At 46.6% G+C, this 12,938-nt stretch overlaps 1 protein-coding gene across 2 annotated transcripts in view; it reads left to right on the top strand.

Moving 5' to 3' along the window:
• DHX30 (DExH-box helicase 30) overlaps positions 1 to 12,938 on the top strand; it is a 176,616-nt gene that overhangs the window by 139,274 nt on the left and 24,404 nt on the right. For both annotated transcript variants that reach the window (XM_030196609.1, XM_030196598.1), the window contains one exon: positions 2,819 to 2,978. In XM_030196609.1, coding sequence (XP_030052469.1) covers positions 2,819 to 2,978 — 160 coding nt within the window. The remainder of the gene's footprint in view (positions 1 to 2,818; positions 2,979 to 12,938) is intronic.

The following is a 12,938-nucleotide window of genomic DNA, read 5'->3' as shown; positions in this document are numbered from 1 at the left end:
CCAGAGGAAAGGCTTACAGGTGATGTGTCTGAGGTTTAAAAGACTTCACTGATGGAAGAAGCAACAGAAAATGTTTAGCTTTCTTTAGTGCCTCTGAAAGGATATAGCGTGGAGGCAGTTTTGTGCTGCTGCCTCCTGCTCCTATGCTCCCTCACCCCCATCGTAAGTGTTGCCCAGTTGCGTAGCCACAGGTGGGCCTAGCACATTTTTAGCGGTAGCTGTTGGGGATTCCAAGCTGCACCAGCTGAAGACTTTCCTCCTGATGGTAACAAAAACGCTGCTCTCCACGATACTGGCACCTGTGCATGTTCAGTTTTCAGCACATACCTGCTGCAGACTGCCAAGATGGAGAGAAGCATTTTACCGCCAGCTGAGATATTTTGTTGGTGGGGGGGAGGGGGAAACACTTGGTGCCCGCCCACCCACTTCTTGCCTAGGCCCACTCAAAATCTGTCTGGCTACGCCCCTGGCGTTGCCATAATGTGAAGTTGATGCAGTTGCTGCCAGCTTTTTCCCAGAGTCTGTAGTTGCCCTTCAGGCTCTTCCCCCCCCCCCCCCCCCTCCCCAAAATGATTTCCCATTCCTACTATTTCTCAGCGACCTTCAAGACAAACTTGGCTCCACTGGCTCTTCAGGGTAATCCTTGTGCTCCTTGTAGAGCATAGGCTCATTTCTTCTACAGCTCAGAGACGTTCTTCTGTTCAACCTTTCCCTTTCTGTGACTAGAGCTGCTTTCCAGTGCTCTTTTCCCATTGATTGGATCTTTCCCACACACACTCTGATTCCTGTCTTCCTGTCTTGAGTTCTTCCTGCATGAGATTGGTCAGATTGCTGATGATATTGGAAGTGTGGAGGGCAGGCTCACTCGTACAAAGTGGGAAGTTAGAGTGTTTATGTGACACTGAAGAAATAAGTAGAGAATGACACGAGAATAAAATTTGTCCCCATCCCTGCGGGCTCTGTCCTTATCTGCAGAAGCCTCGAACACTAAAGATTTTATATTTAAATCTTTTTATTAAAGTATAAAAAGGAACAATATTCTGTACGACTGTTGTTTATAAATCAAAAATAGAAAACAATAATAATGAGCAACTATAATAACCTTCCCACCACCTCCCTCTACCCTTCGAACCCCAACAATAGCTAACTTCTTCTACCCTAAGGAACCCTAATCCATCCTGTTAAAATGTCCAGTATACGTTCTATATGCCCTAGCAGGGAAGAAATACGCCCTATTGAAGCACTGTTATGATTTTTTAATCTGGATGAATAAATTGTCAACGGTCTCAGGATTCAGTCTAGCTCTCCTGTCTTCCACAGTCCTTCCTGCAATAGAAAATGGCTTCTCAGAAGATGTGCTGGTAATAGGAATGCACAGTATCTCTGTACAAATTTTGCCAGTTGCTTGTTATTGCAAAAAATCAAAACATTGTCGTCTGCATCATTTGAGCATAAGTAACTGTCCAAGTCATTAACAGTCTTCAAAGTAGAGAATGACTTTGTGACCCCTGTGGGCTCTGTCCTGCCCTGTCTCTGTGTCATTCTTTAATAAGTAGTAGTAGTAGATAGAGATCCCTAAACTCTGGACATTTTTCACATATGTAAGAGATTCTTCTGGCTTCCAGAAATTAATTTAAAATCTGTAGAGTCGTAAAAAAAAATCCAGATAGTCGCCAGAGTCCTAACTACATCTGGCAGAGCTCCACTAAACATTTAGACTCTAAGCATGTGCCTTGTTTATCTCTGCCTTATTTTTGGTTTATGGTGGAAGGGAGGAAAGGGGCAGGATGGAGAGTGTTAGTTTCTTGTTTCCCCCACTGTTTTTCACTGCAGTATACTTCAGTTGGGGAAGAGAGGATTTAGGGTGGAATAGTTAGTTGTGTCTTCTCTTCCAAGTGTAATGGTTTAGTCCTTGGATCTGCTGTTCCTGTGTATTTTTCATTTTGAGGGGAGATGGGCTAGATGAAGACAGTTTGTTTCTCTCTGATTTTTGAGACCTTGATCCAGGGGACAGATAAGTACTTTGCAAAGGCTTAATCTCACTTGATTCTCTCGCATTTTATATTTTAAGGACACTTTCCCTCCACATTCTCACATAACATTTTTTTCCTTCATGGCAGAGATTTTGAGTTGGGTGGTGGGAGCTCCCCATCAATTTTGGAGGAGGAGGAAGATGCAACAGTAATTGCTGTAAAGTCCTCCTCCTAGTTAGCAACTATAAACAGGTGATATTTTTAGGGTCCCCTGTCTCTGTGGATTTTGGAGACGAACAGGATATTTCAGCACTTCACACTAAATTTAATACTGGTAAAATAAATACCTGTGACAGTGCTTACAGCTAGATGGGTACCAGAAGTAATGGGAAATACAATGATGTGTCCAGTGTGTGTCATTTTCAAAAGCAAGAGTGAATCCAGATCTTTATTTTTTATTTTTTTTGTTACATTTGTACCCCGCGCTTTCCCACTCATGGCAGGCTCAATGCAGCTTACATGGGGCAATGGAGGGTTAAGTGACTTGCCCAGAGTCACAAGGAGCTGCCTGTGCCTGAAGTGGGAATCAAACTCAGTTCCTCAGTTCCCCAGCACCAAAGTCCACCACCCTAACCACTAGGCCACTTCTCCACTCCGTCCATCTCCTAGTTTTATTAGGATTTAGTAAATCCTAATAAATAAAATGTCAGTTGTTGTGGAGTCCTCCCTCTCCTTTGGAAAGGGAACAGAATGGGAGGGATCCATTCCTCTTTTTTTTTGAGGTGGTGGGGGAGATAAGGACATGTAACAGTGTTGGCTTATCTGATTCCTTGCTCATATCTCAGGCAAAGTCCTTTCTGAGTGGAAACAGCAACAGTGATCACCTGGCCTTCATCAGGGTAGTGAAAGGTTGGAATGAAGTTCTGAGGGAGCGGAGGAACGATACTCGGGACTGGTATCTGACAAAGAACATGCTGCATGCTTCCAGTCTGCGCTTCATTCAAGGTGAGCTGAAGACTGTGTTCTATGCCAGGGTGTTTTCCTCTTAGCCCCTTCAGTACTGGCTTCAAGAATGAGGTACATTTTTACAGTACATGTCAATTACTAGAGTGGACAGCTGACTCAGTATGGCAGTTAACTGATTATAAACTAATGCTATAGGCACAATTACTTAAATTAAAAAAAAAAAAACAACAACTTGTAAGTGTTTGTTTTAGTTCCACTGCTGGGCTTCATAGTATCTATCTATTTATTAAAAAAAAAACTTATTGCCCACTCCAGCCATAGATCTAGGCGGGTACAATAAAACAGTCATAAATTTTAAAAAAACCCCACAAAAAACCTACACAGAACAAAGGAGTCGGACATCTGCAGTAAGTCTGAAAGATTGAGATACTGTACATTTCATGTCATTACAATTTAAAATATGCTTAGCAGGGATCTCTTAAGAATCTGAATGTACACCACTTCACTACTTTTTGGGCTTGCAGGTGGTATATACAAAATTAAAAACATTTTAAAAAATAGGGTTAAAATAATGATCCATCCCAGTATCTTTTTTTTTTTCCACTTTAAAATATTTTTTTTATTTTGCATAACTCTGTAACAAAAGCACAACTTGCTCACATTTGCCCACGCAGGGGCTCATAAGTACTTAACCCCTACACTACTACAACTAAAACCAGCTCATCTCTGTAACCACTACAATAAATAACAAGACCATCCCAAAGACAACTACCACTGCCCAACTAAACCTTGTACTCCTAAAATACAACATCCCCTTCCCCTGCACTTAAATCATTATCAACCCCAACACAACTTGAGAGCACCCCATGATTCTGTGGGGCACTCTCTCTCCCCTCCCCCCAACCTTCTTCCTTCCCCCAACCCTCCCCCCTCATATAAGATTCCCTTAACCTAAATACTTGTCAATCGCTGTTGTAAGTGAGCCCATCTTCTCTTATGCCGCCATGTCCCCTCCCTGCGATAGGCCGTTAATTTCTCCATTTGTACTAACTGACCCAATTTACATTTCCAATCACTCAGTGTCGGGGGAATCTACCCTCTTCCAATATTGTGCAGTGAGGCACTTAGCTGCTGCCAGCCCCCAGCGCAACCATTTCCGCTCCTCCCAAGATTCCCTCTCATTATGTATGCCCAAAAGACACACCATAGGACTGCACACCAAGGATGATCCAATTAACTTTACTAATGCTTTCATAACATCCTGCCAAAAAGGTACCACCCCAGGACATGTCCACCAAATATGTATAAATGAACCCCTCTGTAAACCACACCTCCAACATAAATCTGATGCACTTGAGTACATCCTCTTCAATCTTTCAGGTGTGTAATACCCTCGGGATAAAACTTTATATGCATTTTCCTGCACCAAAACAAAAACCGAGGCTTTCTGCACTTCCCCACAAATAACTTCCAACTCCTAGTCAGAACATTGATAACTTAAATCCTCCTCCCAAGCCCCTTGAAAACCGACTGGCCTAGAATCGTAACCCCTCAAAAATTTATATATCACTGGTATTGGTCTGGGAACCTTCTTCAACAAGAACCATAGATTTTCCAAACTTTCTCTCTCCTGTGGATTCCTCCCCCTCCAACCCAATGTCCCCACAAAATGTTGAATCTGTATATAGGGAAAATTATCTTCCCCTGATAAGTTATACATAGAACACAACATATCACAACTCTTCATCCTCCCCCCCCCCCCCCCCCCCACCGCAACACTTCCCAAAAATTCACAATACCCGCTTGCGCCCACCGCACAAAACTAGCGTTTTCTCTCCCTGCCCCAAACCTCGGTTCCCATCTCAAAGGCGCCAGTGTCGACACCCCCTCATATTGCCCCCATTTCCTCCTCACTTTTCCCCACACTTCCATCAAATTCCTCACATATGGGTTCTGTATACCTGCCAAAATCACTCCCACTCCTTCTGTAGTCCTTAAGTAAGAGCTCAACGGCCTGTGCTGGCTATACAATTGCTCCAACTGACTAGCAGGCTTAATTATCCCCCTCTCCCAGTCCATAATCATCCTCAATTGAGCTGCCATATAGTACCATTCAATATTGGGTACTGCTCTACCCCCCCTCTCAGGGGCACCCCATAACACCCGTCCAGCCAAACGAGGATGCCTACCCCCCCCCCCCCCCCCCCCATATAAACTGTGCCACCAGACTCTGCAATTGCTTAAATATCTGTTTCGGAACCGCCACTGGTAGCGCCTGAAACAAAAACAACGATCTAGGCAGCACATTCATTTTCACCACCGCCATGCGCCCCACCACGAAAGCCACAGACCCTTCCACCTTGACAACTCCCCCCGAATTTGGTCTATTATTTTCCCATAATTGAGACTATACACCCTGCCCAAATCCCTAGGAATCTGAATCCCTAAATACCTAATATGATGCTTGGCCCACTTGAACGCAAACAATGCTTCCAATCTACTTTTTTCCCTTTGTTGCAAAGAAATCCCCAATAGTTCACTCTTATCCATATTAACTCTTAGGCCAGTATATCGTTCAAATTCCTCAAAAATCCCCAACACCACAGGTATTGTCCTCTCAGGATCCACTACATAAAGTAACACATCATCTGCAAAGAACGCAATCCGGTGTTCCAATCCCCCAACCCTAATTCCCCTTAAATATGGATGCAGCCGTATCAATACCGCCAACGGCTCCATATACAGGGCAAAAAGGAGTGGCGACAGGGGACATCCCTGCCTGGTCCCTCTACCTATGGGGGAAAAAGGAAGTATACCCCCCCCCCCATTAATGTTAAGGCGTGCCTTCGGGCCTGTGTACAAAGCCGCCAACCAAGCCCAAAAATTATCCCCCAATCCCATATGACTCATCACGGCCCTCAAAAACCCCAACTCACCCGTTCAAAAGCCTTCTCGGCATCTATAGCCAACAAAGCTGTACTAGCCCAGGATCTTTGCACTTCCCATATCAAATGAAGAGTTTGCCTAATGTTATCCCCTACCTACCTTTTGGGGATAAAACCCGACTGATCAATATGAACCAACTTTGGCAACACACTTGCCAGCCTATTAGCCAGGACCTTGGCCACTATTTTGCATAAACATTCAGAAGTGAAATAGGTCTATAGGCACCACAATCCACCGGATCTTTCCCTTGCTTAGGCAAAACCGTTATCCCAGCCTCAGACATAAACACCGGAAGCCCACTACCCTCCAAAGCACCATTTCCCACTCACACCAAGAGGTCACCCACCTCCCCCACAAAGCATTTATAAAACCTCGCCGAATATCCATCTAAACCAGGCGCCTTGCCATTAGGGAGTCTTTTTATCACCCCTTGAACTTCCCCTAATCTGATGGGCTCCCCAAGCTGGGCTCTTTCAACTTCATCCAAACATGGCAAAGGAGTCTGATCCAAAAACCGAGCCACATCTACCATCTGTACTTCTCCAGACGCACTATAAAGTTTTTGATAATATTCCACAAAACAGTTTCCTATCTCTACGTGAGTATAATGCCACCCTCCCCTCTCATCCCTTAACTTCTGAATCAGAGATCGCCCTCTTCGCACCCGCAGATAACGGGCCAACATTGCATTGGATTTATTGGCAAATTCAAAATATTGTTGCTTGAGCTTTGTTCTCATAAAATCCACCTCTGCCATCTGTAATTGTGCAAGTTCCCCCTCACTTGTTTTAGATCTGCCCGTACCTGCAGTGTAGGGTACCTTTTATGCGTCTGTTCTAAGTGCAATAACCTCTGTTGTAAAATCAACGACAGGTGGCCTTTTTCCCTTTTCTTACGTGCCCCCCACTTAATCAAAGCACCCCTCACCACCACTTTCATCGCATCCCATAACACCCCATCCTTGACTTCCCCATTATCATTAAAATGTCTGAATTCCTGAATAGTTCGCTGAATATCTTCCCGCACTTTCTCATCACCAAGCAATGATTCATTGAGTCTCCATACCCCTTGTCTCCTGCATTTTATACTGCTTATCCCAGAAATAGTGGATTTTCCCCAAGTCCATTTAATAACAGTCTATGGACTTTTCCTTTAGGAAGCTGTCCAAACGTTTTTTAAACTCCGCTAAGTTAACCGCCTTTACCACATTCTCTGGCAACGAATTCCAGAGTTTAATTGCACGTTGAGTGAAGAAACTTTTTCTCTGATTCGTTTTAAATTTACTACATGGTAGCTTAATCGCATGCCCCCTAGTCCTAGTATTTTTGGAAAGCGTGAACAGACGCTTCACATCTACCCATTCAACTCCACTCATTATTTTATAGACATCTTTCATATCTCCCCTCAGCCGCCTTTTCTCCAAGCTGAAGAGCCCTAGCCGCTTTAGCCTTTCCTCATAGGGTAGTCGTCCCATCCCCTTTATCATTTTCGTCGCCCTTCTCTGCACCTTTTCTAATTCCACTATATCTTTTTTTGAGATGCGGCGACCAGAATTGAACACAATATTCGAGGTGCGGTCGCACCATGGAGCGATACAAAGGCATTATAAAATCCTCATTTTTGTTTTCCATTCCTTTCCTAATAATACCTAGCATTCTATTTGCTTTCTTAGCCGCAGCATTACACTGAGCAGAAGGTTTCAACGTATCATCAACGACGACACCTAGATCCCTTCCTTGGTCCGTGACTCCTAACGTGGAACCTTGCATGACGTAGCTATAATTCGGGTTCCTCTTTCCCACATGCATCACTTTGCACTTGCTCACATTAAATGTCATCTGCCATTTAGATGCCCAGTCTCCCAGTCTCGTAAGGTCCTCTTGTAATTTTTCACAATCCTCCCGCAATTTAACGACCTCGAATAACTTTGTGTCATCAGCAAATTTAATTATCTCACTAGTTACTCCCATCTCTAGGTCATTTATAAATATACTCTTTGACCTTTCGTTCGCTGGTGTATGTAGGGACTGAGTGTTCCCTCCAGTATGTGTGCAGGTCTACAGTACAGCATCAATCCCTACTGAGCCCGGTTCTTTCCGACGGCTGAAGAGCTTGGGCACTTTGGAATTCCTTTTCATCGGTCCACTATCAGTAAACCCTAGCTGGATAGCTCCCATTCTCCTGGGTCCAATGAGTGCCTGCTGAGAAAGTCCACCTCCACATTCAAGGACCCAACAATGGGAGCTGCTGACAAGCAGAGAAAATTTTTGTCTGCCCACCTCATGAGAGAGACCGCCTCCACCGCCACTGGATGGCTGCGGGTCAGGACTTGTTGTTGATATAAACCAACGCAGTCGCATTGTCAGAGAAAACTTGGACCAGGATCCCCACCAGAAAGGGAGTGAAATCATCTAAGACATTCTACACTGCCCCGAGGTTCAAGAAATGTATCAACCACTGAGAATCCTGTTCTGACCAGGTACCCTCTTCCAGATGGAACCTGTAATTATGCTCCCCAAACCCACTTGCTGACATCCACTGTCATCACCTCTATGACAAAACAGTGGACTTTTTTAAGCCTGTGATAAATGTTTTGATACTTTCATGCAATGTACTGTATTTCTTTAGATTGGCTAGCAGCTGGTGCACGTTATGTTTTAAGCTGTTGCAGATAAGTGATTGATTCCTCCTTTAGTTTAAGCACAAAGAAGAAGTGCCTGAAGTGATGTGGCCAGCTATTTTCAAATGTTGTTTTGGGCTCTGATTGGCCTAGAGTAAAGTTACCCAGGAGCTACTGACTTTTGCTCCAGTTTCAGCCAGGGAAAAAAAGAGAGAGATCTCTTTGCTGAAGCCCTGTGAACAGTTATATTTGATAACATGAGCAGCTATATGTCCTGATTTCTCCAGGTACTAGTTAGATAGTATACAAATGTTTAGTTAGTATTATAACTTATACATATTTCAGTTACCTGTTATTGTTTTGCCGATTGCACATTTTCTGTTCATTGTTCTAATTTTTCAGACAATAAACAGTTTTAGTTTATTGACTCTGCTTGTCTGGAATCATTAAGAATCCTGGGGTTTATGAGTTGGGTCTGTGAGTGCTTTTTAGGAACTGTGGGAGCACTGGGAGTGTGGCTCCAGTAACCTAGAAATCACTGGGGATAATTTGAGAGCAGGAAACTTGCCCAGAGGCAGTTGAGACCCAGTTGGTGGGAGGAGAGTGCTAGAATAGAGCAAAAGCAGCAGGTGCAGGCAGACCTGAGTTGTGCTGGGGATAGATCCTCTAAGTGGCAGCGGGGTAGCCCCAGGCAGGTGGATAGACATTTCATGACAGTATCCCATTGTGTTATCGGAAAGGAAGCTTCGAGTGTCAAAATCCTGGGCGACAACCACCACTGCACATTGTCTGGCAACCAGCAGCCAAGGAAGACGAAGACTGTACTTCTGTGATGCAGAAGACAAGCAGCTGAGACTCCTTTAACGGCCGCATATGAGCCCTTGCCAGTGGCACCACTTCCATCGCAACCATCACCAATCCCACAACCTGGACGTAGTCCCAGACTCTGGCCCTGCCTTCACTGAGAATACAAATCTGTTCAACCAGTTTTGACCTCCTGCACTTTTTGAGGAATATCCGCTCCCATGCTGTGTCAAATAGAATGCCTAGATACTCCAACATCTGCAATGGAGTTAGTATGCTCTTCTCAGTATTTATCACCCAACCCAACTGCATAAGACGGACAACTCTTTCCATCACCACCACACTCTCTCAATAGAATAATAAGCCAGTCATCGAGATAAGGGTGAACTCTGATTCCCTAGTGCCGAAGGAAGACTGCCACCACAACCACTACCATCACCATAATCTTGGTAAATGTTCTTGGAGACGTAGTGAGACCGAAGGACAAAGCCTTCAACTGGGAGTGACTGCTCAGCACCACAAATAAGTAGAAACCTCTGATGCAGCAGGCATATGGGCACATGCAAGTACACCTCCTTGAGACCGACAGCAGTGAGAAATTCTCCCGCTTAAACCAAGGCTATGACTACTCTTAGTGTTTCCATGCAAAAGCGGGACACTCGGAAGCAGCGGTTTAGACCTTTGAGATCTAAGACCAGATGAAAGGTGCCTTCCTTCTTTGCGACAATGAAGTAGACAGAGTATCTGCCTTGCCCCTGTTTGGCCTAAGAAACTGGAACAATGGCCAAGAGCACTAGCAAGGAATATATACGGTGGCCTGAATCTTGACCGCCTTGGTTCCCTTTCAACAAGGGGACTGCAAGAGAGGAGAGGAGAGACCAGGTGGAAGAACCCCAACTTGTAGTGTTCTAGCAGCCAGTGTTTTGACATAATTTTGGCCCACTCCAGCTCCTGAAGAAGTCCTCCCACTGAAAGACGCTCAGGAGGCATTGAGCGCTCTAGCTGAGAGAAGGACTTCCTGTCTGCACGAAAAGAAGACTGGTATGCCTGAAAGTGGGACTTCGGATCATATTGCTGATGACCAGGCCCGTATCGTCTGCTGTCTCTAAATCAAGAGCCCCCTGAAGACAGATGACCAGAGGCTTGGCTGTGGCTGTGGCTTAATTTCCCCTAGTTGCTGGCAGATTGCATTTCCTTCACTTATGCCCCAAGCTGGGCTGACTATGGAGGGTCATGTCACGGCTCATAGTGTTAGAGCCATGGCGGTGTCAGTGGCCCACTTGAAGTCAGCCACTATTGAAGAGATTTGCAAGGCTGCGACGTTGGCCATCAGTTCACACATTCACATCTCATTACTGCCTCCAGCAGGACACCCGATGCGACAGTCGGTTTGGGCAGTCGGTGCTGCAGAATCTGTTCGGGGTTTAGAATCCAACTCCACCCTCCTAGGCCCTGTTTTATTCTGTTCAGGCTGCACTCTCAGTTAGTTCTTCTTCGTAGGTCAATTCTTATGTCCTCGCTGTTGCGAGGCCCAATTGACCCTTTTTGTTGTTTTGGGTGAGCCTGGGGGCTAGGGATACCCCATCTGTCAGACTATTCAGCCTGCTTGTCCTCGGAGAAAATGAAGATACATACCTGTAGCAGGTATTCTCCGAGGACAGCAGGCTGATTGTTCTCACCAACCCTCCCTCCTCCCCTTTGGAGTTGTTTTGTTCATTTTTGCTATTCATTCAACTGAACGGGAGAGGTCGCGCACGGGCGGGAAGACGGCCGTGCATGAGTGGTGGGCATGCCCCACGCGCTGGACCTCCCACGAGACTTTTGGAGTTTGCTGGGAAACCCCTTCGATCCGAGGGGCTGCCGTGGACGTCACCCACATGTGAGAACAATCAGCCTGCTGTCCTCGGAGAATACCTGCTACAGGTATGTATCTTTTGCTTTTTCGACACGGCCGCCCTTTAGGCTGCTCGGTCGGGCTGTCTTTTCCTTTTTTTGCCCCTTTTTTCTTGGCACCATTGAGCCTTTTGATTTTGCGACCGCCGTTTTTCCCTCCATGTCATCAAGGACACCCAACGGCTTCAAGCGTTGTACTCGGTGCAACTGGACCATCTCAAGTACTGACCCCCACGCGTGGTGTCTCCAGTGTCTTGGGCCCGACCATCTCCCAGCTGCTTGTAAGCTGTGTAAATTGATGAAAAAACGGACCCAAGTGGCTCGAGAGGCTCAGTGTGAGAAACTTTTTCCAAATCAGTCCGGTTTTCGACATCGTTGACGTCGAGGGAAGCATCGACATCGGGAGTACAGGTAATGGCTGCCGAAAGACCGCATCGAGCTGGAAGCAGCGAGGCATCGAGTGGGTCTCCACTTATCTCGAGACCTGCTGCTATGCAGGCCCCCTGGGACTGACCTGCGTTGGACCCGGCCCCAAAGAGGCCTGAGGATTCCACGCCCTCCTCTTCAGTACCAAGGAATCTCGATGACGGTCGTCGAGCGAAGGCTAAGAAGCACTGTCATCATTCTCTTTCCATGCACGGTATCGAGAGCTCCGGGGAGCCGATGGAGTCAGCACCCAACAAGCGCCGGTGCCGGGAGGACCGCTCACCCTCCATTCAGGAGGTGCTGATGCGTCGGTCATCTGGCAGCCTGGTACCGGCTCTCGAGCCCCTTCAGATTCTGCAACCGACTCCTGCACCGGCCCCCCAGCCTTTACCGATGGAAGCTCTCGACGAGCGTATCAGGGCCCCCAGAGCTTCTGGAAGGGTTGCTTCGCCAGTCTGCCTCGGTGTCGGGGTGCTGGCGCCTTCCGTACCGACTGCAGAGGTGGCATCTGGGCCATCACCTGTGAGGATGTCCCCGTCCTCGGTACCACTTGCGGTACCTGCGTCTGCTGCCACCCGGGTCGATTTCCCTTCGACGTCGGTGGAGGAAGCTTTGCCGGAGTCCAGGCAGAGGTTGACTTCTCGACACCCCCCCCCCCCCCCCCCCACGAGGCTGTCGATCCTTGATGTTGAGACAGGCTCGGGTTCGGGCTGCTCTTAGGGAGCTCTTGTCCGATACCGATGAGGAGCGCTTATGGGAAGAGGAGGAAGACACCTGATACTTTTCAGAGGAAGAGTCTTGTGGGGTCCCCTCTGATCCTACTCCGCCAATTGAGAGTAGAATGTCTCCACCTGAGAGTCTCTCTTTCTCATCTTTTGTTAGGTAAATGTCTAAGGACATTCCATTCCCTATGGAGGTTGTGGATGAGCCCAGGGCTGAGATGCTCCAGGTCTTGGATTATCCTTCTCCGCCCACAGATGTTGCTATGGCCCCCTTACATAATATACTCAGGGTAGTGCTTATGCGAAATTGGTAGTGCCCTCTTTCTAACCCAGTTGTCCCCAAAAAATCCAAGTCCTAGTACAGAGTCCATGGAGAGCCTGTAATAGTGAAGGCCCAACTTCCTCACAATTCCATGGTGGTGGGCTCTGCTCTCAGAAGAGCCAAGAGTACTAGAGACTATGCCTCGGCGCCCCCAGGCAGAGAGTCTAGGACCTTGTATTCTTTTGGGAGGAGAACGTATCAGGCCTCTATGCTCGCCTCCAAGATCCAAACTTACCAGCTCTACACAAGCATCCACTTGCGGAACT

Source organism: Microcaecilia unicolor, chromosome 1, assembly GCF_901765095.1.
Source record: "Microcaecilia unicolor chromosome 1, aMicUni1.1, whole genome shotgun sequence".
Taxonomy (NCBI): domain Eukaryota; kingdom Metazoa; phylum Chordata; class Amphibia; order Gymnophiona; family Siphonopidae; genus Microcaecilia; species Microcaecilia unicolor.
Note: the sequence above shows the minus strand (reverse complement) of the source record. Positions and strands in the feature narration are given on the sequence as shown.